This window comes from Penicillium vulpinum (assembly GCF_028829585.1).
Source record: "Penicillium vulpinum strain IBT 29486 chromosome Unknown utg000003l_segment0_segment0, whole genome shotgun sequence".
Lineage (NCBI taxonomy): Eukaryota > Fungi > Ascomycota > Eurotiomycetes > Eurotiales > Aspergillaceae > Penicillium > Penicillium vulpinum.
Genome location: NW_026643243.1, coordinates 292,673 through 314,933, shown reverse-complemented (window position 1 = coordinate 314,933; position 22,261 = coordinate 292,673). Strand labels below are relative to the sequence as shown.

Here is a 22,261-nt window from a genome sequence, read left to right as displayed (position 1 = left end):
CGTTAGGACTAACTTCAAAGCGCCAATCCTCCGGGAGGTTATCGAACCAAGATTCAATAAAGACTTTGCCTTTGAAAATCATATACGGAGGAAGAACCTAACCAGAAGTATTTATACACTCAATAACAGTTACCCACTCTCGATTTCCAGGTTGTAAAAGTGATCGCCGACCGTAGTATTCACTCCTTATAATAACCTTCGTAGTTGCAATTACTCCTATTGCAAAACCAGTCTCATCGAAGTTATAGATATTATCGGGGTCGATTCCGAATTGAAGGATTGTTTTTTCAACCAGATTAAACCACTCCCCAATGATTTTAGGATCTTTATATTTCGCGCGCTCGTAGTTATATCGTTTCGAGAATCGAGAGGAGATAGAAGGATATCTTTTCACGAAGTTTGTAACCTAGTTGTGGCCGACCGAAGGAACTGGTATAGTTCCACGCTTTTCGAGAAGAAGATTCGCTATTTCTCGTACAGTAGTAGACCGGGGAGCCGCTCCACGAGAATCAAGAGAGAAAATCTATTTTTGAAGAGATTGCTCTTCAATTTCAGTCAATTTAGAGCAATTGGCGCGTGAAATCGCGCGGTGTTGTATCCTATCAAGTCGGCGGCGGAGAGTTGTACGTGGGACATTGAATGTACGTGCAGCAAGAGCAATACAGCCGATATCTCCATTTTTAAAAGCCTGGATAGCTAATAAAAGCCTACCCTCTTGCTCTATTGAATTACTAGAGCTTTTAGAGCGAATTGGTGGCATGGTAGGTGGTTGAAGAGGAAGTGCTTTAATTAATTGACGCGTTTTTTGGTGGGGTGGCCACTCGCTTGTGGTGGCCGCTCGCATGTGAAATACGTTAAACCGTAGGAAGGTTACGTATGATATCGCGAATGCAGTAGATGGCCAAAAGCTTGGGAATTGAGGACAGCAGCTGTGTCCTGAAATTGTTTTGAGCCATAGGGTAAGACAGCAATACGAACATCGAAAAGATCGGGACTCGAAGCCACCTAGGGCTGGCACAGCTGAACTGCTGGGCTTTCTGTGTACTTTGTATATCCAGGCCACTGGGCATCTCCCCAGATGCCCCACCGGACTAATGGACGAGTCGTGGGGGCACGGCCACAATATCAATAAGTAATTTTTTCGTAGTGACGAGGATGGCTGAGCGAAGAATGTATAATTATGTCGAAATTGACAGTCGACAATCAATTCCAGAATGGTTGATTCAGAATGGAACAATATATCTTGTGGCCTAAGGTGTTAATAGTGGGCCTGAGGCCTGGGCGGGATGGAAGATTCCCAGCCCCGGCTGACCAATTGAGAGTGACGTACCGCCCGAGTAGCTGCCAGTGTTTAGATCTCTCATCTAACTCAGCTCCGTTGATACACATCGTTTTGCTTCCCTGCATCTCAGACAAACGCCTGATTCTAATATCAGATCTGCTCTTAACCCTTCTGTCGGCCTCCTCTTCCAGATTCGATCACCAAAGTCTGCCAACCAAGCTTAACCATGCAGGGTAACCCCGCGGAGCACGATGAGGCTGTGTCTCAATTTTGTGCTATGACTGGAACTCAGGCTTCAGAGGTAAGCTTATCGCTGTAATTATAAATATTACTGTCGCTAAATTTCAGCGCGTTATTGTCTAGGCTCAGGAATATCTCGCTGCCAATGGGTGGGACATCGAAGCTGCCGTCACAGAGTTCTTTGCAGAACAGGACGAAGCTATGCAAGATACCACTGCTGGTGGTAAACCACAACTAGGCACGGAGGGTAGTTCTGGAGCTTCTGCGGGAGGTAGAACTCTCGGGGGAGGTGTCATACCAGCTTCATCCTCTGCCGCAGCTGAGTCCTCATCATCCGCCCGAGGCGCTGCGCCCAAGAAGAAGAAGTTTGCGACACTAGGAGACTTTGCTTCGGGAGGAGGTGGCGGTGGTGGTGATTCGTCCGATGGAAACGACACCGACGAGCATGATTTCTTTACAGGCGGTGAAAAGTCTGGATTAGCTGTGCAGAACCCGGATGATTTGAAAAGAAAGATCCTCGAAAAGGCTCGCAAGTAAGTTCTTTAGAGATTGCTAGAGATACTAAACCCCACTAACATTCAAACTTCAACAGGGCGCAGCCTCCTCCTTCGGACGACCCCGAGCCAAGGGAATCACACTTCACCGGCACTGCCCGCACACTCGGTGGTGACGATACGCCAAGTCAGGTTATTGAAAACCCCTCGGCACCTACTCAACAGCGTTCTCAGCGTGTTCAGCGGACTCTCCACTTCTGGGCCGATGGATTCTCCGTTGATGATGGTGAATTGTTTCGATCAGACGACCCCCGCAATGCAGAGATCCTGGACGGTATCCGCCAGGGCCGCGCTCCTCTTTCCATCATGAATGTTCAACCCGGGCAGGAGGTCGACGTGGAACTCAAGCAGCATGAAGAAAAGTACACCAAGCCTAAGCCTAAGTACAAGCCTTTCTCGGGTTCTGGACAGCGCCTCGGTAGCCCGACGCCCGGCGTACGGAGCCAGGCTCCCACACCTTCATCCTCTATAGCTGGACCATCGACCCAGGAGCCAGCGAAGCCTGACGTGGACGAGTCAAAACCGACGGTTACTCTACAAATCCGCCTAGGAGATGGTACGCGGTTAACATCCCGGTTCAACACAACTGCCACCATTGGCGATGTCTATGCGTTCGTTGCTGCTGCTACCCCGGATGGCGCAAACCGCGCATGGGTCTTGATGACGACTTTCCCCAGCACGGAACTCAAGGACTGGGATGCCGTTCTCGGCGACATGCCCGATTTCAAACGTGGAGGTGTTGTTGTCCAGAAGTGGCAGTAAAATGCACCAATAATATTCTCTTGTGTCTTGAGAATTTCCTCTACGGAGTGGTTCCAAAAAGCGAATAACAGCAGGGGCAGTGGGAAGGTTTGTATGGTCGAACGTTACATGACATATCTGATACCAAAAGATGACCTGGATATTTGCTACGTAGAGCAATGGCGTCTGACCAAACAAGCTCCAAATTCAAAATAAGTGGCCAATCAGACCTTTCATATTCCAAGGTTGTCATTACCAGCGTGCTGTAGACCGAAGGTTAGTCAGAAGGCGATTGATAAGCGCCCGAATATCGGCCTCCCCACTCTTGAAATCCGTCATTGCGCTTTCAGTTGCTACAATCTTTTTCCCCCCTCAAATTAAGCATACACTATCCAAATATGCCTCTCACTGGGGTAAATAATGTTGTACTGGTATGTTCACGTTCAATCCATTAGAAGCCTGCGGCGCGAAAAAAAGAACGCCATGCCCCTCATAGCTTATCGATAACGAGGGCACTGCTAGAAGCCATGAGCTAGAACATTGAAGCCTCAATTTCTTGGACAAGACTGACAAGAGATTCTTGAATATTAGGTCCTTTCCGGCAAAGGAGGTGTGGGAAAATCCTCCGTCACCCTCCAGCTCGCCCTCGCGCTTTCGCTCCAAGGCAAATCTGTCGGAATCCTTGATATCGACCTTACGGGACCCTCAATGCCACGCCTAGTCGGACTCGAAGATGCAAAGATCACACAAGCGCCAGGCGGATGGATGCCAGTACCAGTCCACGGGGCTGAATCTGTAGCTGAAGCCGACGCCTCAGCGCCCTCAACACAACTCCAACGCGGTTCCCTCCGCTGCATGTCCCTTGGCTTCCTTCTCCGCGATCGTGGAGACGCCGTAATCTGGCGTGGTCCGAAGAAAACGGCTATGATCCGCCAATTCCTCTCGGATGTCTTCTGGGGCCCGACAGATTATCTTCTCATCGATACGCCCCCCGGAACGAGTGACGAGCACATTGCGCTGGCTGAGCAGCTTCTCACCCTCTCCACCACAGACGCTGCGGCAGCTGCGCAGGTAGGATTACCTCGACTTGCTGGTGCAGTCCTTGTTACGACGCCGCAGGCTGTGGCGACCTCGGACGTCCGCAAAGAGGCGAACTTCTGCGTTAAGACTAATATTCCTGTGCTTGGGGTTATCGAGAATATGTCTGGGTATTCTTGCCCCTGCTGTGGGGAGGTTAGTAATCTATTCTCCAGTGGAGGAGGACAGGTGATGGCCCAGGAATTAAGTCTCCCATTTATGGGTAGCGTGCCTATTGATGTGAAATTCGGAGAATTGGTTGAAGGAAAGATGGAGGCTGAGGATAGTGACGAGGAGGATGACGAGAGTCCACAGAGTCAGCCACAAGATACTCCCGCTGAGCCCGATGATCGGCCGCTTGTCGAACGATACCGGGACACCTGGTCTTATCCTCGATTTGAGAGATTTGCGAAGACTCTTATAAGCGGCATTGAGGGCCCGACAGCCGTATAGCAATGTTTTTCATGCTGAAAAGCTACCCTTGATTACCTGTTTTCTAGCGACATTCATCTTTGCTTTTATTTGCATTGCATCATAGAAGGTCTTGGCAATTTTTGAATGTCAAACCATTCAATTAATGAATCAGTCTATACAATGGGCCCAAGCGTACAGTAGCTTTTCTCTCAGGGAATCGTCTTCTTGCAAGAGATATCCGATTTCTCCCTGACTCCCGAGGTCCAAATCGCCAAGCTCGTTAAACATATCCGCTTTCTCTCGAGAAGCGAGACCGATATTAAAGCCAGGTTATTTACCACGCACCGGTGTCCTCCCAAGGTATCGAGTGCACACAGAGCCAAGGCGATAGTGACTTCTAATTAACCAAAGATAGAGTATAAAGTGCCTATATACGATCATCCGGACAATCAGAAGTCTCCTGCGTGGTATTCTAGTATGTGGACTTAGTAATTCTAGATGCCAATTCACAGTGCCAATTCCGGAGCGAAAACTCTTTCGGGGTACTAGGCACACGACCACTGGGCACACGACACACTGAGCACGCGACCGGCCAAGCTGCCTAGAGATTGTACCAAGACATTACATGGCGCCAAGGCTAGGCTGTGCAACGTTGAACCCACGCCAAGGTCTATTAAGCGTGCAATCGTATCTCAGTATCTAGGACCGTGCAAATTTACCCAACGTGAGTGGCGAGGGCAATTCACGGAGAGTTTGTCATCGCTGGAAAAACTTCCTTGGTCCGCTCTTGGCGCACTTGGCACCCGCTCCCAAGACTTGCCGCCAACTCCCGCCATCTATGGTTATTGGAAAAAACCGTCCTGAGGCCAACCAATGAACGTGATTTCAAGCGCACGCTGTCAATGATATCTGTATTATGGGCTAATATTGCAATCAGCACGGAACGACCAGGCCCAGTCAAGGAAATGGCTCACCACAAACTGCACTTGGCAGCGGTTGTGGCAACTTTGCAGTTGGTATAAGGAGAGCATGAATCCTGGACATTGATTGACAGCAGAATCAATTCCATCTCTCGTGCTCCAGTTCTCCCTTGTTGTGTGGTCAAACACAACCCCTTCGCCGCCATGATTCCGCTAGCGACCGCGAAGTATGACTGGATCCTGGCTATTACCACCATCGCTTTCGTCTTGAGTTCTTTCGGTAACGGTGCCAACGATGTCGCCAACGCCTATGCCACCTCCGTCGCGGCCCGGACCCTCAACATGGCCACGGCCGGTGTCCTGGCTATCTTCACCGAATTCATCGGCGCTGTAGCCATGGGCAAACGAGTCACTGATACAATCAAGAACGGAATTATCGACATCAACCGTTACAATGGCAAGCCTGGTGCCCTCATGCTGGCCATGGGCTGTGCTGAGATTGGCAGCGCTTCATGGTTGATCTTCGCAACTAAAATGGGCTGGCCTGTCTCGACCACGCAGACTATCGTCGGCTCCCTCATCGGTGTTGGTTTTGCGTCCCAGTCTGATATCAACTGGGCCTGGTCTGAGGGCAGTGTCTCCCAGGTTGCTGCATCTTGGGGTATTGCCCCTCTCGTGGCAGGTGGATTCTCGGCTATCATCTTCGGCACTGTCAAGTACAGTGTCCTTGAACGCGCAGATCCCTTCTTGTGGGGTATGCGTTTGATTCCATGGTACCTTGCCCTGACAGGTGCCATCCTAGCCCTTTTCATCGTCATCGAAGCCCCTACCGCCCCCTCATTGGAAGAGTTTGGCGGTGGCAAGGCAGCTGGCATTATCCTCGGTGTGTTCTTCGGCTGCCTCCTCATCGGCTATGTTTTCTTCATACCCTATTTCAAGCGCCGTATCGTCCATAACGATGCCCGCGTCAGATTCTACCACATCCCCCTTGGCCCTTTACTGCTGAAGCCAAACCCCCCTCTCTACTTCCCCGGAAAGGGCGAAGTTTCTGTGATCAACTACTATGAGGATGCTTACGGCGAAGTGCGCGCTGGCCAAGCAGACGCAGCCAAGGAAAACGTTACATCAAACGCAGACTCTATCATGCCCACTCCAGAAATCAAAGCAATGTCCGATCCAGCAAAGTTTGGAGATGATGAGGAGAAGGTCGCACCGGTACCTCAGCCACGCAAGAAGCACCTCGAGCCAACTGAACGTTTCATCGACCCCGTCCGAGAGCTGTCCTGGGTCAATCCCCAAAAAGCCTATGGTTATCTGAAATACATTCTCTTTCAGGGTGTGACCCGTGATGTGGTTAGCCACGACTCGCCCGAGCTGCGCGCAATCCACGCACGTGCCCACCGCTATGACGACCGCGTCGAACATCTCTGGACCTACTGCCAGGTTGTCTCGGCAATGATGATGTCAATTGCACACGGTTCCAATGATGTGGCCAACGCTGTTGGACCCTGGGCTGCTGTTTACAGCACCTACCATGCTGGCGTTGTCGAAACTAAGTCACCTACCCCCACTTGGTTCTTGGTTGTTGCTGGTCTCCTGCTCGGTCTTGGATTCTGGTTCTTCGGTTACCACATTGTTCGTGCCCTTGGAAACAAGATCACACAGATGTCCCCCACTCGTGGCTTCAGTGTTGAGCTTGGAGCAGCTATCTCTGTACTTTTGGCTTCAAGACTTGGCCTGCCCGTTTCCACAACTCAGTGCTTGACTGGCGCCTCTTTGGGCGTTGCTCTCATGAATTATGATCTTGGCGCTGTCAACTGGAAGCAACTTTGCTTCATCTTCGGTGGCTGGGTCTTGACTTTGCCTTGTGCCGGATTGGTTTCGGGACTGCTTTGCGTGATGGCATTGAATGCTCCTCACTTGTAAAAAGGGGATTGATGAACACCCCTCATTGGCAGGACGCTTGAATATTCAGGCAGGAAAATGTATATCTTAATGCCCTGTAAAAATATATGTATATATGAACTTGTTGAAATAAAATATCTATCTCATTCTAAGTTATGTATTATTAAAGCCGAGAAACTTAAACCCGAAAAAGATAAATCCAAGAAAGAAAAGACCATTTATCGCCGGACATGTTCAGGTGTGTACATAGGCGTTATGAAATCTTAAATCGTCACGATCCAGTCGAACGACGGGTATCCTTCTAAACATGCAACAGAGTATGATGCTCTATTTGGTGCGCTTGTAAATTTTGCTAAGGAATGACTCGAAGACTTCCTTCTTCAGACCCTTAGACTCATCGACTGCCGCAATCTTCTCACGGAGCTCGCCAACAGCCTTCTCCTCGTACTCCTTGTACACCTTCTCCAGCTGAAGCTCGTTGAAAAGGACCTTGACCTTGGCCTCCTCAGCAGCATCCTTGCGGCCGTAGGAAGCATCGAGGAGCTTGCGCTGCTCAGGAGTGCAGCGCTTGATGGCCTGATTAACGAGCCAAGAGCACTTGTTGTCCTGAATATCGGTACCGATCTTGCCAATGACGGATGGGTCACCGAAGTTGTCGAGGTAGTCATCCTGAATCTGGAAGTATTGGCCCAGAGGAATGAGGATGTCGTGGACCTGCTTGAGGTTTTCCTCGGTAGCAAGCTGCAGGTACATAAGAGCCAAAGCGACGGGCAGGTAGAAGCTGTAGTAGGCCGTCTTGTAGGTGACAATGAACATGTACTTCTCCATGGAGAAGTTGTCGAGGTTGACGTCGTCCTCAGGGGCGGTGATGAGGTCACAAAGCTGACCCAATTCTGTCTGCCAGGTGGTCTCGTGGAAGAGCTCAACAATGTCAATGTAGGCGGGGTGCGAGCGGAAGCGCTGTTTAAGGATAAGGTAGATAGACGCCTCAAGCATGAAGGCATCGTTGATGGCGATCTGGCCAACACCCTCGTGGCGGTACCAACAAGGCTGGCCACGGCGGGTGATAGAGGAATCCATCATGTCGTCACTAACCAGGAAGAAAGCCTGGAGCAACTCAGTCAACCAACCCAGGATGCTGAGGTGCTCGAATTGCTCCTCGGTCAGGGGCTGCTTCAGGAGAGCAAGGCCGGTATCAGGGACCGAGAGGCCACGGTTGAGCTTACCGCCGGGAACATTGACATTGAGGGACTATAGAGCACAATTAATGGTGTCAGGCATGATACTTCATTGAGAACAGTCAATCAAGAGGTGGAGGGTTGCTCACTTTCTCGAACCACTCAAGTGCATTGTCGGGGAGGTTGTAGCGCTTTGCGTGGGCAAGGATATCCTGAGCCAACGAGGGGAAAATCGCCTCAAAGTCGGCACGCTTGGTAGTAGAAGCCATGATGACAAAGTGTGTGATGAAAACGTCAATAACCTGACAAGAACGAAAACATGCCCAACAATAAAAGGACTATTTCCCCGCGGAGGGACCGTTTGCTAGGTTTGCCTGTTTGTCTTGTTTGTCTTGTTTGTTCTCATGTTACTGTTTCTCCAGGCGCAACCCGAGGACGACGTGGGTTCTGCAAGGCCATTGGATGATCTTCAGCTTGTTTTAGAATCTGCGAGCGTTAGTAGCGTCTTCAGAACATTTGCTACTCTTCTTATCGATCTTCCGAGTTACGTGTCTTACTCTTTCATTCGTATCAACAACGCGACAAGGCCCAAGCCTTTGAACTACACCGGATCGTCGCGAGTTACGATTGAACCGCCCTGGTGAGCTCTTTTTAACTAAAAGAAGCATGATATAGAATTTTTGCCATAAAATTCGATACCCTCAGAGCTGCATTGGCGCCAGAACAGCTGTCTTTCAACGTTCTGCTCGGATCACTTCCGACTACTACATACTTGCGACAAGGACGCCCGCCATGGAAGAACCTACAGATGACGGAATCCAGGAGCTTATGTACCAGCTGGAAAATGCTGCAATTAAATGCTCCGAGCGATGCCTCTATCAATCATCAAAATGGTATGTCTACTTCGCTTCATTCGTACAGGCCTGATGTGCTAATCATGTTAATGAACTCAGGGCCGCTGAAATGCTTGATTCCATCCGGCCTTTAGATCATGAAGACACCGATCTCGAGTCTCCAATGGAGATTTCAGATCCTCCTCCGCCGGCGACAAATCCTTACATCAAACAGCGCGACCCGGCAGAAGCTGCCCTTGAAAGGCAAGAGTCCTACAAATACGTGTTGGCCAAATCATACTTCGATACCCGGGAATATGACCGATGTGCGGCCGTCTTCCTCCCTCCGACTACACCACCCGTTCCTTTGTCCGTTACCTCGCCTAATTCCAAGCCGAGATCATCGCGGACTTCACACAAGGGCAAAGACAAAGCTTCACCGTTCCAAAGCTCCAAGGCCCAAAAGACCCAAATACAGCAAAATCCATATCCAAAACTCAGTCAAAAATCGCTCTTCCTCGCTCTGTACGCAAAATATTTAGCCGGAGAGAAGCGCAAGGAAGAGGAAACGGAGATGGTGTTAGGTCCAGCAGATGGTGGGATGGCCGTCAATCGAGAGCTGTCGGGTCTCGCCAGAGGCTTGGATGGATGGTTATCTGAACGAACTGCACAGGGGCTGGATGATCGAGGACAGGGATGGCTAGAGTATCTCTATGCTGTTGTCCTGTTAAAAGGACGGAATGAAGAGCTGGCGAAGAAATGGCTCATCCGTTGTGTGCATCAAAACCCCTACCATTGGGGTGCCTGGCAGGAACTGAACGATCTCTTGGGCAGCACAGAGGATGTAAGTAATTCCCATCAAGATTACTTCGTCGGTACTAACTTTGCCAGTTGAAACAAATCCTCGAACTTTTGCCGCAGAATGTTATGAGCCTAATATTCTACGTATACTGCAGTCAGGAGCTGTACCAGGCCACGGAAGACACATACAGGTCACTTTCCGAGCTTCAGTCAATGTTCCCAGAAAGCGCATTCCTAAAAACACAGCACGCACTGTTATTATATCACTCGAAAGGTAACTATCCCAGTTCCAGCGCTACATGCGATTGATCTGATCTAATATCATTCAGACTTCGAAGAGGCATCCCATATTTTCGAAGGAATTCTTGCCACATCGCCCCACCGCTTAGATAGTCTAGACCACTATTCAAACATCCTTTATGTGATGGACCAGCGACCTCAACTTGCGTTCGTTGCGCAGGTTGCAACAGCCACCGACAAGTTCCGCCCCGAAACCTGCTGTGTCGTGGGTAACTACTATTCATTGAAATCCGAGCATGAGAAGGCAGTAATGTACTTCCGACGTGCACTCACCCTCGACCGGAACTTCTTATCTGCATGGACCCTCATGGGCCATGAATATATCGAGATGAAAAATACTCACACCGCCATTGAGTCGTACCGACGAGCCGTCGATGTCAATCGCAAGGACTATCGCGCCTGGTATGGTCTCGGACAGGCCTACGAAGTCCTAGATATGTCTTTCTACGCCCTGTTTTACTACCAGCGCGCCGCAGCACTACGACCGTACGATCCAAAGATGTGGCAGGCCGTCGGATCATGCTACGCAAAGATGGGCCGCGTGGAACAGAGTATTCAAGCTCTGAAGCGTGCACTGGTGGCTGGGTCATTACAGCTAGATGATGGCGGGCAACCGGGCACCGGCGCAAGCCCTGGCTCTGGGAGTCGCAAGATCCTTGATCCGGAAACCTTGCACCAAATCGCGACACTGTACGAGCGTCTCGGCGACGAAGAGGAGGCCGCTGCGTACATGGAACTCACTCTCCAACAGGAGTCCGGTGCCCCTGTCAATGAAAGCGTTGACAATGACGATGACTCTTCCTCGGAGCGAGGTACCCAAAGTGATGCCGAGATCGAGCATTCAGGGGACGAAGACCCTGATATATCGCAACGACATCGCCGTAATCGCAAGTCTCGCGCAAAGACTGAATCATTTGCTATGCAGAATGATGATTCCATTGTCAGTGATACATGGAACGGCACTGGTGTTACGGCAACTACATCCAAGGCGCGGTTGTGGTTGGCACAATATGCGTCACGGAACGGTGATCTTGACCGTGCGGACCAGCTAGCGAGCGAGTTGTGCCAGGATGGAATTGAAGTAGAAGAGGCCAAGGCTTTGATGAGGGACGTGCGGGCGAGAAGGGAGGGTGCGAGCTAATTGCATCGATTAATTGAGATATGTATGGATTATCATGACAACGAAACATTTTACTGCTCTTTATGAATAATAGCTACGATTGTAACGTTTATTATCACCTTGTAAAAGCAAGGCCAGCATTAGGGGTTGCTGTTTCTATATATTGAAAGTGTTCATTCGTAAAAAGCAAAGGGTATCAACTATTTAAAACACGAGCTAGTGGTTCGATCGAGGTATACTCGCCCAACACAGCAATGGCTGTTTCATCAAAGGTCATCTCAATCCATGGGGTCCTTGGTTTAGAGCACCAAGGCTCTGATGTCTCCTTTGTCATATCATAACAAGGTTGACTCGATTCGAAGCTGACCTTTCCGACGGAGAAACTATCAGACCGCTTGCTGAGACTCCATGAAAGACAGCCATAAAAGTGATCACGTCCAATACCCGTCCACGTATCACGTAGGCAGAAACGAAGATCATCGGGGCATAGATCCCGTTCCAACATGCTCGAGCCCAAAAAGAATATGCTTCCCGTGGAGGGGATTCGAATTGTTACAGTATAGGCGAAACTAGAAAGGGTTGTGGCGAAACGATGCATTTCTTTGCCTAGGTGAGTTGTTTTGGGATCAAACAGGACAATGCCAAATCGTGTCCCCTGTGAGGCGGCATATGGGTTTGATTGTTGGAGGGAAGAAGCAGATTCATCAGAGCAGAGACACCGAACAAATTCGTCCAAATCACAAGATTGGCTATCGTTGTTGGGCTGTTCATTAATTTGGGGAAGTGTAAAGCTTCCCAGTGAGGTTTCAGGCGTCCATATAGGAATAGTTGTTAAAGGAGATTCGGGTGACATCTTGCGTTTCTGTTTCGATAATGTAGGCGCCAGCAGCTTTCCCGAAAGCCGTTTCTGCGCCTCGTGTAATTTTGGAGAGTGGTCTTCGTGTGGGGAGATGAAACTGGCTGGCCGCATAGGACGCAAAAAGCCCGAAGATTCCTGCGATGCGAGCTTTCCATCCTTCTGGCTGGAAGAGTGTTGACGAGACGACAGGTTCTCGTTGTCCACGAGTATATTCGTCTCAAGAATAGGGCTTTGATCTTCCATGGGAAGTATTTTCTCATCAATATAGACTAGAGGGGACATTGAATGGTCATTGTATGATCGATCATGGCTGTCTTTTGCTATTGGATCTCCACGCAACCCTTCCATCAATGGACATGCATCCATACAACTTTCTCCAGAAGTAGTGGTGGCTTGTGGGACCTGGGATGGTGGGGAAGTTGTCTCCTCGTCGGTGTCAGAACAAGTCGCTTCTGGGCTCGGAGACCGCACAATGTACTGATTAAGTCCACTCGCAGCCTTGAGGCGCTTGGACCATCTCTCGCGTTCTTCCAGTTCATCCACAGGCATAGCCCGGGCATCTTCTGCCGAAAGCTGTAGTTCCTGGAAAGACGTACATTCTTCTAGAGTCCGGTCCGAGTGTATCTTCAAAATCCGAGGAAATCGAAGTGTGAAGTATCTCGCGCCAGAGGGTTTTTCAAATCCACTGCCCAGCATCTCGACGATGAACGGATGCTTGAACAATGTGGTTGCAATGGGAAGGTTGCTGTGCCCATACTCAACGTGAAAGCCTTCGAATGATTCCGGTTGACGTGCAGAGAACTCGCCTAATTGATTAAGCGTTTGCATGGTCTGGATGCTCATGCAGTGACGGTTGATCACATCAACCACTAGGAAACGCGGCAAAGCATCGTCTTCTGTGACACGCTCTTTATTCAGAAGACAGCCAACAAAAAAGTGAGTCCATTTCAGCTTTTTTATTTGTCTCAGATCAGGAGCGTCTCGCGTGTTGTAGTTAGCTCCAATCAACATAAGGTCTAACGTATCTCCAAGACCGGGTATATAATCTTTCTTGAGTTTGATCCATCGGCCAAACATGGGATCCAACCCAGTGGAGTATATCGGAAAATAAGGCTCATCAGAAGCCTTCAAGACATACCCCTCCCAACGTTGAGTAATCGCTTTCTCAAAAGTCCTTTCGAGCCGGTTATAGCTATCGACCCGGTTGAAGTCTAAAACCTCCTGATGGGCCAAATCTGCCCGGCCCGAGATGGGTTTCACCACTTTCTGTAAAAGTAGTCGTCTTTCCCGATGAGGCTTGGCAAGGCATACGTCGTTATCAAGGAGAAGAATGTCAAAGAACATTATCATCAAATGCTCGAACGGTTGCGGCCTGTATCAATCAGCAAATAGATCACTAGTTTAAAAGGAAGCGTCATTTACGGAGAATCATTATCAACACCAATCAAAACGCCAGATCGTGGAATAAACCTCCGAATTTTGTTGAAGTCCATAATATCACAATTCTGGTCATTCCATACAAGTAGTTCTCCCTCAACGATACAGCGGTGCGCAAACTTGCAGTCAGGCAATCCGGTACGAAGCGACTCTTCTATCACAGGTATGATTTTATCTTTATCTGCAGTCGAGTCCTTGCCACTTTTGGAGAAGATCTGAATGGGGGTATACTTGTTAGAAAGATCAACGTGGATCTGACAGTATTCACCATCGTATTTCCGTTCAATGCTCATTCGACGACCGTTGGCCATTTGGTGACAATGTTTGATACTCCGGGCTTTGTAATAATCAGGTCTTCCCACCTTGATACCAGGGCGAGGGCGCATATGTTGTAGTGCAATGACGCTGAGGCTTTTAGCTGCTTGGGGATCAGGATTTAGGGGAAAGTGATTTATCGGGTCGGAAGCGAGCATCTCTAGTGCTCCTTCAAAAGAGTTCTGAAGCTGGAGTAGTTGCGGCAGAAGAAAGTGAAATTTCTTCAGGGTATACTTTTCTGGAAACACGATGGGGGAGTAGCTTTTGAGAATCATGCGAGTGAGCCATTTGGCATCACGGCTACTTGATCGACGGTACAGTTTTGATAGAGTTTCATCAACGTCCACAGCTGTACGATTCCGACGGGCCAGAGGGCCGGAGAAGCGGCAACGTGATGCAATCATAGCCATGGCGCGATCGATTTCTTCAACCGATAACTCCTGGCCAGCCGGAATGTAATTCTCGGCTTGCCGCATGACAATTTCAACACATCCTCCGAGATCAAGGCCACCAGGAATTTGCCATCGATTGAGTTCAGAAAGTCGTGACGATCCCAAACCCAAGCAGCGGCCGATGACTCTCGATAGCTGCGTGGCTTGCAGCCAGTATACTCGGTCCGTTCGCTTTTCGGGGAACATACACGAAAGCAACGCGACCCTGTCTGTCTCGGCATAATGGATGGTCCTTTCATGCCGAGAGAACCATTGGGTGACTGTTCTAATGTCCGGATTCTCGTTTCTGGCCGCCGTGGATGCCTTGGCCGTTTTGCTGTCGTCTAAGCTGGACAGCAGATCACACAAGAGAGTGAATTTGAATCCCATGGCCCATATCCACGTAAGTCGCCTATTAACTCGGCCTAAAACTGTATAATAATCTGAGGCATAGTCAGGTCGGTCAAAACTCGAGACTCTCAGGTCGAGGGCCGTCCGAACGCGAAAAGAGGAAAGAGCGATGACACGTGAGCACGTGACCACTTTCGTCCCATCTATGCAACTATACGGAGTAAATCGAAGTGACAGTGCAAAGACAGGTGGATCATTATCATTTTGAGTATTTTCAGAATAAGGTTTCAAATGAGTATGCTTGATATCAGCCAACAATTATGAGACCCCTCAGTTGATCCATTTCGAGTCCATCCATTGTGCAGTAGTCAAAGCAAATACAATCAGGCGCATTTGATGCGCTAGCTCTTCATATCTAGGAATCATTTCAAAAAGCATTTGGGTGAACTCTGGCGCCTCGGAGCCCCACGAATCGAGTGCTGCGAACTCAAATCCCTCTTATATCCCAGCATGCCCATAGTCAATCAGCCAAACCTTGCCATCAGAATCCAAGATCAGGTTGCGAGATGCAATGTCGTAGTGTGTGAGAGTAAGCCTGTTGAAAAAAAAAAAACAGTGGAGCATCAGGTGGTGCTTGATGAAACAGTTGGGTGATTTCAAGTCGTCGATTGTACCAGGCCTCTAGTTGCTTCGTCGAGCTGAATGGGCCAGCTCCCGCATCTGGAAAAAAGCACTCACGGGTTAAACAGATTTGACAATCTACTGGGCCTGGTACCTGTTCTTGCCCCCCGGGTAGGGGGATAGAGTGTAGATTGTTGATAATCGAAGCAACTTGAGAGACAACGTCTTTGCGTTCGATGTGACTTAGGTCTTTCCAGCAATCTTCGACTGTGCTACCGCTCACGAAGTCCATGATCATCGGGCACCTACACCCGAAGAAGACATTTTCCGTTTCAAAATTCAGCACTCGATGGACTTTGGGCACTGGGATTGATTGTATTTCTCCTCCTTCCCCAGTCTTGGCAATGAGTTCAAGGATACTGGCTTCGCATGGGCGGGAATTCATCCCTCCTTTCATAATCAATGCCTGTGATAGGTGTACAATCCGTGTCCCTTGGTAGCTATGAATGATTGGTGCCGTATCAAAGAGTTCGGTCAGGGTTTCATCTGAAATGAGGGAAATGTCAGGGCTATCGAGGGGATATTTTTCGAGCTCTGGGCCTTTTCCACTAGCAGGCTAAGAGAACCCTTTTGTTAGATATACGAAAGTGGATTTTTTAGGGAGACATATGATTCCACTTCATATATGTCAGGGGGTAGGAAGTCCATTTTGTCAGTTGGGGTAGGCGCTTAACGTGAGATCAGGGGATCTACTGCTTGTAGAAGAAAACAGAGCAAGATAGGAGTTGGAGTCAAATGAAGTAAATAAATATGATCAAAAGAGTAAGAGAAGATGTGAGAGGTGGAAGTGTCCTATGGAGGCTCGAGGTAAAGATAAAAGTTGTGATCTCTCTCTTTTTTAGAAGCTTTGTTGCTTCACGGTCCCTTGTTACTCGGTGATATTGTAATTATGTTATAGCCTCTCTCTTAAGTTTCAGTCATTTATTCAAGCTTTCTTTATAAACTGGAGATAAGAGAGATCAATATGAATTGAGATCCATCAACACCTTCCCAAAAAATAATCATATACTTAAAGCGTTTTTAAGAATTTCTTCTGTGCCTCTTCGGTATCTGCTTTCAAACTTTCCACGATTTCTTCCAACTCGTCACATATTTTTCCTGCATTGGCGCCATGAATCTTTACCTGTCCTACTTGAAAATTGTCAGGCGTCGCAGAGCCTTGTGTCAAGTCCCAGAAGCTAGTCTGCATGACGGGATCGGTAAAGAAGTCTGGTGAATCTTTTCTGAAGTGCTCTTTGTAGAACAGGATAGAAGAAGTCAAGACTAGATAGATGAGAGATCAGTATTATTCCATAAAAAACAAGGCAATTATCAAGGATATAATGAAAGTACCATGACATGAGGCCAATCTCTCCTGTGAATCTTTTCTCGATATTTCCATCTTCATTCGTTTTGAGAAACGATCTGCTTTAACCGCAACAAGAACATTATTAAAGGAACTTGTAGTAGCTAAAGAATCTTTTAGAAACTCAAGATTATCAACTAGCCTGCATCATTAAAGAGGGTTAATATTCGCCAGAGAAAGGCGCAGCCAAGGAGCCAGACCTACCATTCGGCTTTAGTCTCGAAATTATCCACTCCTTTCGCCTCGATTGATTTCCATTCTCTAGTGACATCTTGCAGGCGGTGATACAAATGAAGAAGTTCTAATATCCAGTCAGTAAAGCAATATGCAGCCGTGGGCCTCGGAAGTGACAGATAGTTATCTCACCATCTAGAGAGCCAAGAGTTGCCGAAATGGTATGTATGGCTTTCCCATCCTGATTTGTGAATACAAGCGCTTCAGACCCCACGATCTGAATATCGAGTTCAAGGACTGGTAATTGTAAGATTGGATCATCTCACGCTTCATCTTTAGAAGTAGCTTACTGTTTTCCTTGAACACTACTGCCTTCTCGTTATTTGGTTTGGTTCCACACACAAGCATAAGAGATTGACCCTCTATAGGATAATCAAGGTATAGATAGGGATAGATATAAGACTTTTCAGTCCCATCCGCATACCCTATTTGCACGTTTTGAATCCTACCCGAGTTAGCAAAACTTAAATACGACGGAGTATTTCAAGTATACCTTTTTTGATAGGGCGAATGATGATAAAACTGAGTGGAAATGACAAATGCAGAATCCATGCGCTGAAGATATCGGATACCATAGAGATGGTCCAAGAATTTCTCCCGATCTAATCGATATGAGCTTTTCTTCCATACCTTCCAACTTGAGCATAAGAATACTCCTACCTTGGAAATTATCGAAGTTTACCAGCACCTGTTGAGAACCTGTGTTGGAGTTCAATGCAAAGTCTTCAAGGGCAAGATTGAACTGCCCATTATCATCACATTTGTCAAGCTCGCTCAGGGGATACACGCAGCCCTTAATGTTGCATAGCGCGATGATAAGACTGCATTTCCCTACTGGGACAACAAAGCGTTCGACCGGTTGTGTCATTGAAGCTGCAGAATGTTAGTAGTAAACGTGAGAGGAAGGCAAAGACTTACATTCTTCTAGCTGTATGAAATACAAATCTCCAGGTGCAGGCCCTTTGAATAAAATATGTGCTCGAATAGGCGTGAACATCTCGTTCGCTGGATGTGTCTCCCAGCTACAGAAGAGGCTGATTTTCTTCTGTCCGACAGATCTGAACAGTGATCAGTTAGAAATGAATGAATAGGAACGCTGTAGGTATCTCACATTTCACAGATACACACAAGCCCTGGGCTGTTGAGATCAGGGGCATCTTTGCCTTCGTCTCGGTTTATTCCAAAAATCCCCGGATCAGTCCAGTTAATGGTATTTGACCCTGGGATGATGTATGAGACATCGGCTCTAGAATTTCCTGCATCTGACTGTGTGTCTTCAAAATTGCTTGTTTGCAAGGGTAAAGGGTCTACCTCAAAGCCCGCTAGCTTCTTCCTCCATGACAGAGGTGTCCGAGTCGTGGGGGAAGCGGTGGTGGAGTTGGGTAGTAACTTCTTTTGAAGTTGAACTAGCACATCTTCAATGTTAGTCGTTGTAGTACTTTGAGTTTTGTTAGTAAATTCCATATTGAGCATTTAGACGACATACCTCGTTTGAATAGACAATAACAAATCTAGCGAAAGCTTATAGCTCTCGACCTTCCTCAATGAGTCCTGGATGTCCTTCTCTTTGAGCGTCCACTTCACATTCTTCTTAAGTGCCTCAAGTCTCGAGTTTGACACCAGTCCTTGCAAGAACTTCTGCAGCTGTAGATACGTATCACCACAGTCATCTAAAGTAGTGTTAAGTGCACTGAGCCATTCCGAGTTCTTGGCGGCTTTGGTGGACTGGAACTGAACAATTTGCTGGATTTGCGACAGGATACCCCTCACAGTGTGGACCTCTTTAGAAAGCGAGTCTAGCTCTTTCTTGTTCTTTGATTTTATGGTGTGGAGTATATTGACGATCTGGGTTGATATGGTGATGAGACCAGCCAAAGAAGCAGCGATAGAAAGAGGATCCATTGTACGGAGTAGATATCTTTCAATTATAGTAATGCAGAGTAACCGCACAATTCATTTCTTGTACTCGTAGCACGCGGATCCATGACGGGACATAGTACTCACTTAGACTTTGAGGCTGTCCTTGGCGACCTCGTATATGCACAAACACGGATGGAGTACGGTGTTTAGCCTGTTTTCTTTACGAATAAGCATGTCAAGCCCACCAATTAGCTTATCAGGTAATAGAAAATACGAATATGGCTAATTCGTACATACTATGTAGGGATATTTTTGATTTTGTGAAGGGAAGTGTTTAGCAGACATGCCTGGGGGCCTTACAATTGTAAATAGACATCTAGAGATAATTGCAGGCCTATGTGATTAGATCTAAATACTATTTTACATTTAGAGGGAATGGTGCTAAAGGTGTCCAGTAATCATCATTCTTCCCATCGAGCTTTCCAATTTGCTGTGTCATTATATTCTCTTGGGTGTGAGCCTCGATCCGCCTCTGCAATCGTGTACCCTTTTATAGGCCATCCGATAGAATTATGGCCACGTAACTGTTGCGTTGAACCTGGAAGTATAGAGAACTAGAAACACGTTGGAGGCTAACCTAGAGATTCTCATTAACTTGATATTCCATTGGGTTAGAGCTTATTTTGCTCATCTTCCATCGGAATCATCACGCCTCCGCCCTGCCAGGCCTGTCAATCATACGAGAGTCAAGCTCTTGGACCCTGTTCTCCAAATCTGGAAGTTCACTCGGTGAATTAGTATGGGCTAATTCAGCCGGTCGAGCAGTGTGAGCTAATTCAGCAAGAGGATCAATATGATTAGAACCTCCTGCATCGAGAGTATCTGACGTCTGTGCCATCGAATAGAATGGTCCATTCCTTTTCGATCGACGCTTGAAAAATAGGAATAACCCAACGAAAACGAGCACGCCTGACGTAACACCAACACTGATTCCGGCAATTGCACCACCTCCGATTGAATGTTTAGGTTCTGTGGTATTGCTGGCGCTGGTGCTTGTACCAGTGATACTAATACTCGTGCTAGTATCATCACTAGTACTAGTGGCACTCGCTGGTTTGATGGTTGCAAAGTCAAGACCCGCAATCGTTGGCAATGCAGCGCTGGGGTTGATAGGCCAGTATGAATTGATTGACGTGGGACAGGAAGGAGTAGAAAATGTAGATGGGGGGTGGGTATTTGCAGTCACATTAGCCCATTGGCTTTTCAAAACATTGTAATCGGCCAAAGTTGTTGGCGTGCTGACCCCGGAAGTGGTGTATGAAACAAGGCCGTATTTACTCTCTCTACTTGATGTTAATTCATATCAAAGGAGAACCAGGGACATAACTTACTCTTGCCTCCATTCATAGATAATTGCGCCACTCCAAACACTCGACATATTAGACCCAAAAACCGCGGACTGATCCTCAAAGAGCCGCGGAGCAGGACTGTTGCAACCATCTTCAGAGAAGAACATGGGAACCCCTAGGCCTTCTAGCTTCGAGGTCAATCCATCGTAGCCAGAAGTGATAATGGACGATTTGCCACACCATGAGTATTGATTGACTGAATAGAAGTCGATAGCCTCATCACTCTTGCCTCCGCACACCAAGTATTCTCCCAACGCTTGAATATAGGTATAATCCGAGTCTGTAGCGTATCCAATCGGTATAGGACGATACTGCCTAGCGGCAGCATAAGCTTTCATATCTCGAGCTGCAGCTTTTAGATACGGGGCTAGGTCAACCGTAGGGCCTGGTCTATGCATTTAGATTGTGTAAAGACCGTGAGCAGTGGGGGTTTCATACCTTTGTCGGTAATAGATGCACCAGTAATGATATTATTTCCAACCAAAAGGGCCAGAAGATTGCTGTACCCGGCCATTGAATCAAGAATAGCCGCGTATTGTTTGAAAACGTCCATTTGCCATGTTGAGTTGGCCTTAGAGATGTCAGTATCTATAGAGAACACACGGGCAATCGGAAATAATCACTATGTTCGAGCTAGCATCCATTCCTGTCAGATCCAAAAGGGTCGAATCCTTTTGAATTGCCATGTTCGTCATGACGTATATTCCATTGTCCTGGAAAATCTGCATGCATTTATCATGGCTCTGAGTCGCATCTGTATAGAACACATTGATAGTGTTGGCCCCTAGTGCCTTGATGATGGGCGCATCGACTGCACATTGGCTGGCCCTTGAATCAGCCAAAACGTCGATTGGAGTTGAGCCAGACGCCTTTTCGACATAAACAACACCTATTTAAGACGCGTTAGAGGATCAACAGCACAGTTCAAATGATCTTACCTTTGATCTGAAATCGATGGCCAACCCTCAATAATCCGTTTCCCGCGACTGAGATAATAGGTAGTGACATTGTCCCGCGGTGCAAAGACACAACTATGTCAGCGCGAGATGGTAAGAACGAGAAAGGCGATCGGGGGAGAAGTGAGAAATTTGGGGGCGCTATACCTCTCGGATCGTATACTTTACCCAACCTGGTATAGTGCTGACCTCCAGCGGCTGTGAATAATCTAATTGATAACAAACCCCTTTATTTTAGAAAGACCGACAGTTGGTTATTTATACTCTCATAAGATGTTTCATCTATTAATAATCTACAAAGTTATGGATGTACTGATGGCCGTTCAACCAACAAAGGCAGATTCTCTCCATCACAACCCCAATTTTCTTCGATATTTCCATTATTGCATCCAAAGGAGTGGTTTGGCGACCATTTGCCTTGGTGCGCTTCTATCTCAAGTTGTCCAAAAAGCAGCGGTAGGACAAATGTCCTCCACAGGGCTGTTTTTAGTCCCCTACTTGACAATACTATGGCACAGATAAGACCAATCCATAGCAAAACAAGTGCTATGGGGAAGATGATTCATCGCTAGCGCACATGGAAAAAAATGGTAGTGATATAACTACTCTGCGCTATTCACACGTGTTGGTCTGGGACTGGACCGAATGACACCGGTCACCCTCGTATACTAGTCATACTCGTCATGGACTCGCTGAGATTCTTACTGCTGTACAGAAGGAAAGCAGACTAGATAACCGGCAAATACGCAGGACTTCGGAGGGACGCTTTGAAAATCGGCGTAGTGTTAAAGAGTGCCTCTAGGGTAGACTACCAGAAAACGTCGCCTCGTCGATGACATGGACGTTGGTTTCTACGAGAGGTTTGTCTCGGGGGATTGAGCTTGTGGGCGACCTCAAGTCAAAGGGACCGTTCATATATTCAACAGATGATTTCGCGAGCTTGAGATTTGCCGTCGCTCAATAATTGTATGCTGGATAAACATCGCGTCCTTACATTGAAAAAGAATTATAGTTGACT

The 22,261-nt window shown here is 47.7% G+C and overlaps 8 protein-coding genes across 8 annotated transcripts; 4 read left to right on the top strand and 4 right to left on the bottom strand.

The window, feature by feature from the left end:
• Positions 1 to 1,508: 1,508 nt before the first annotated feature.
• N7479_005227 (protein phosphatase regulator SHP1) lies at positions 1,509 to 2,838 on the top strand (the record flags this gene model as incomplete). The annotated part of the gene is made up of 3 exons (XM_057252924.1): positions 1,509 to 1,583; positions 1,646 to 2,055; positions 2,115 to 2,838. 3 exons carry the CDS (start codon positions 1,509 to 1,511, stop codon positions 2,836 to 2,838), a joined length of 1,209 nt encoding a protein of 402 aa, XP_057106786.1.
• Positions 2,839 to 3,215: 377 nt separating this feature from the next.
• Positions 3,216 to 4,347, top strand: N7479_005226 (Mrp/NBP35 family ATP-binding protein; the record flags this gene model as incomplete). Its single annotated transcript, XM_057252923.1, has 2 exons — positions 3,216 to 3,248; positions 3,409 to 4,347. 2 exons carry the CDS (start codon positions 3,216 to 3,218, stop codon positions 4,345 to 4,347), a joined length of 972 nt encoding a protein of 323 aa, XP_057106785.1.
• Positions 4,348 to 5,432: 1,085 nt separating this feature from the next.
• On the top strand, positions 5,433 to 7,154 carry N7479_005225 (inorganic phosphate transporter; the record flags this gene model as incomplete). Its single annotated transcript, XM_057252922.1, has 1 exon — positions 5,433 to 7,154. One exon carries the CDS (start codon positions 5,433 to 5,435, stop codon positions 7,152 to 7,154), a length of 1,722 nt encoding a protein of 573 aa, XP_057106784.1.
• Positions 7,155 to 7,460: 306 nt separating this feature from the next.
• erg20 (bifunctional (2E,6E)-farnesyl diphosphate synthase/dimethylallyltranstransferase) lies at positions 7,461 to 8,580 on the bottom strand (the record flags this gene model as incomplete). Its single annotated transcript, XM_057252921.1, has 2 exons — positions 7,461 to 8,384; positions 8,461 to 8,580. 2 exons carry the CDS (start codon positions 8,578 to 8,580, stop codon positions 7,461 to 7,463), a joined length of 1,044 nt encoding a protein of 347 aa, XP_057106783.1.
• A 523-nt stretch (positions 8,581 to 9,103) lies between these two features.
• On the top strand, positions 9,104 to 11,386 carry N7479_005223 (anaphase promoting complex subunit CDC23; the record flags this gene model as incomplete). Its single annotated transcript, XM_057252920.1, has 4 exons — positions 9,104 to 9,204; positions 9,265 to 9,988; positions 10,036 to 10,219; positions 10,275 to 11,386. 4 exons carry the CDS (start codon positions 9,104 to 9,106, stop codon positions 11,384 to 11,386), a joined length of 2,121 nt encoding a protein of 706 aa, XP_057106782.1.
• Positions 11,387 to 11,561: 175 nt separating this feature from the next.
• On the bottom strand, positions 11,562 to 14,797 carry N7479_005222 (ATP dependent DNA ligase domain protein; the record flags this gene model as incomplete). Its single annotated transcript, XM_057252919.1, has 2 exons — positions 11,562 to 13,596; positions 13,647 to 14,797. The coding sequence occupies 2 exons, from the start codon at positions 14,795 to 14,797 to the stop codon at positions 11,562 to 11,564; spliced, it is 3,186 nt and encodes a 1,061-aa protein (XP_057106781.1).
• A 1,651-nt stretch (positions 14,798 to 16,448) lies between these two features.
• Positions 16,449 to 18,920, bottom strand: N7479_005221 (uncharacterized protein; the record flags this gene model as incomplete). The annotated part of the gene is made up of 10 exons (XM_057252918.1): positions 16,449 to 16,702; positions 16,772 to 16,926; positions 16,989 to 17,085; positions 17,151 to 17,255; positions 17,309 to 17,463; positions 17,512 to 17,620; positions 17,679 to 17,891; positions 17,937 to 18,076; positions 18,130 to 18,456; positions 18,505 to 18,920. The coding sequence occupies 10 exons, from the start codon at positions 18,918 to 18,920 to the stop codon at positions 16,449 to 16,451; spliced, it is 1,971 nt and encodes a 656-aa protein (XP_057106780.1).
• A 664-nt stretch (positions 18,921 to 19,584) lies between these two features.
• Positions 19,585 to 21,295, bottom strand: N7479_005220 (Glycoside hydrolase superfamily; the record flags this gene model as incomplete). Its single annotated transcript, XM_057252917.1, has 5 exons — positions 19,585 to 20,221; positions 20,270 to 20,672; positions 20,726 to 20,858; positions 20,911 to 21,176; positions 21,226 to 21,295. The coding sequence occupies 5 exons, from the start codon at positions 21,293 to 21,295 to the stop codon at positions 19,585 to 19,587; spliced, it is 1,509 nt and encodes a 502-aa protein (XP_057106779.1).
• Positions 21,296 to 22,261: the final 966 nt, after the last annotated feature.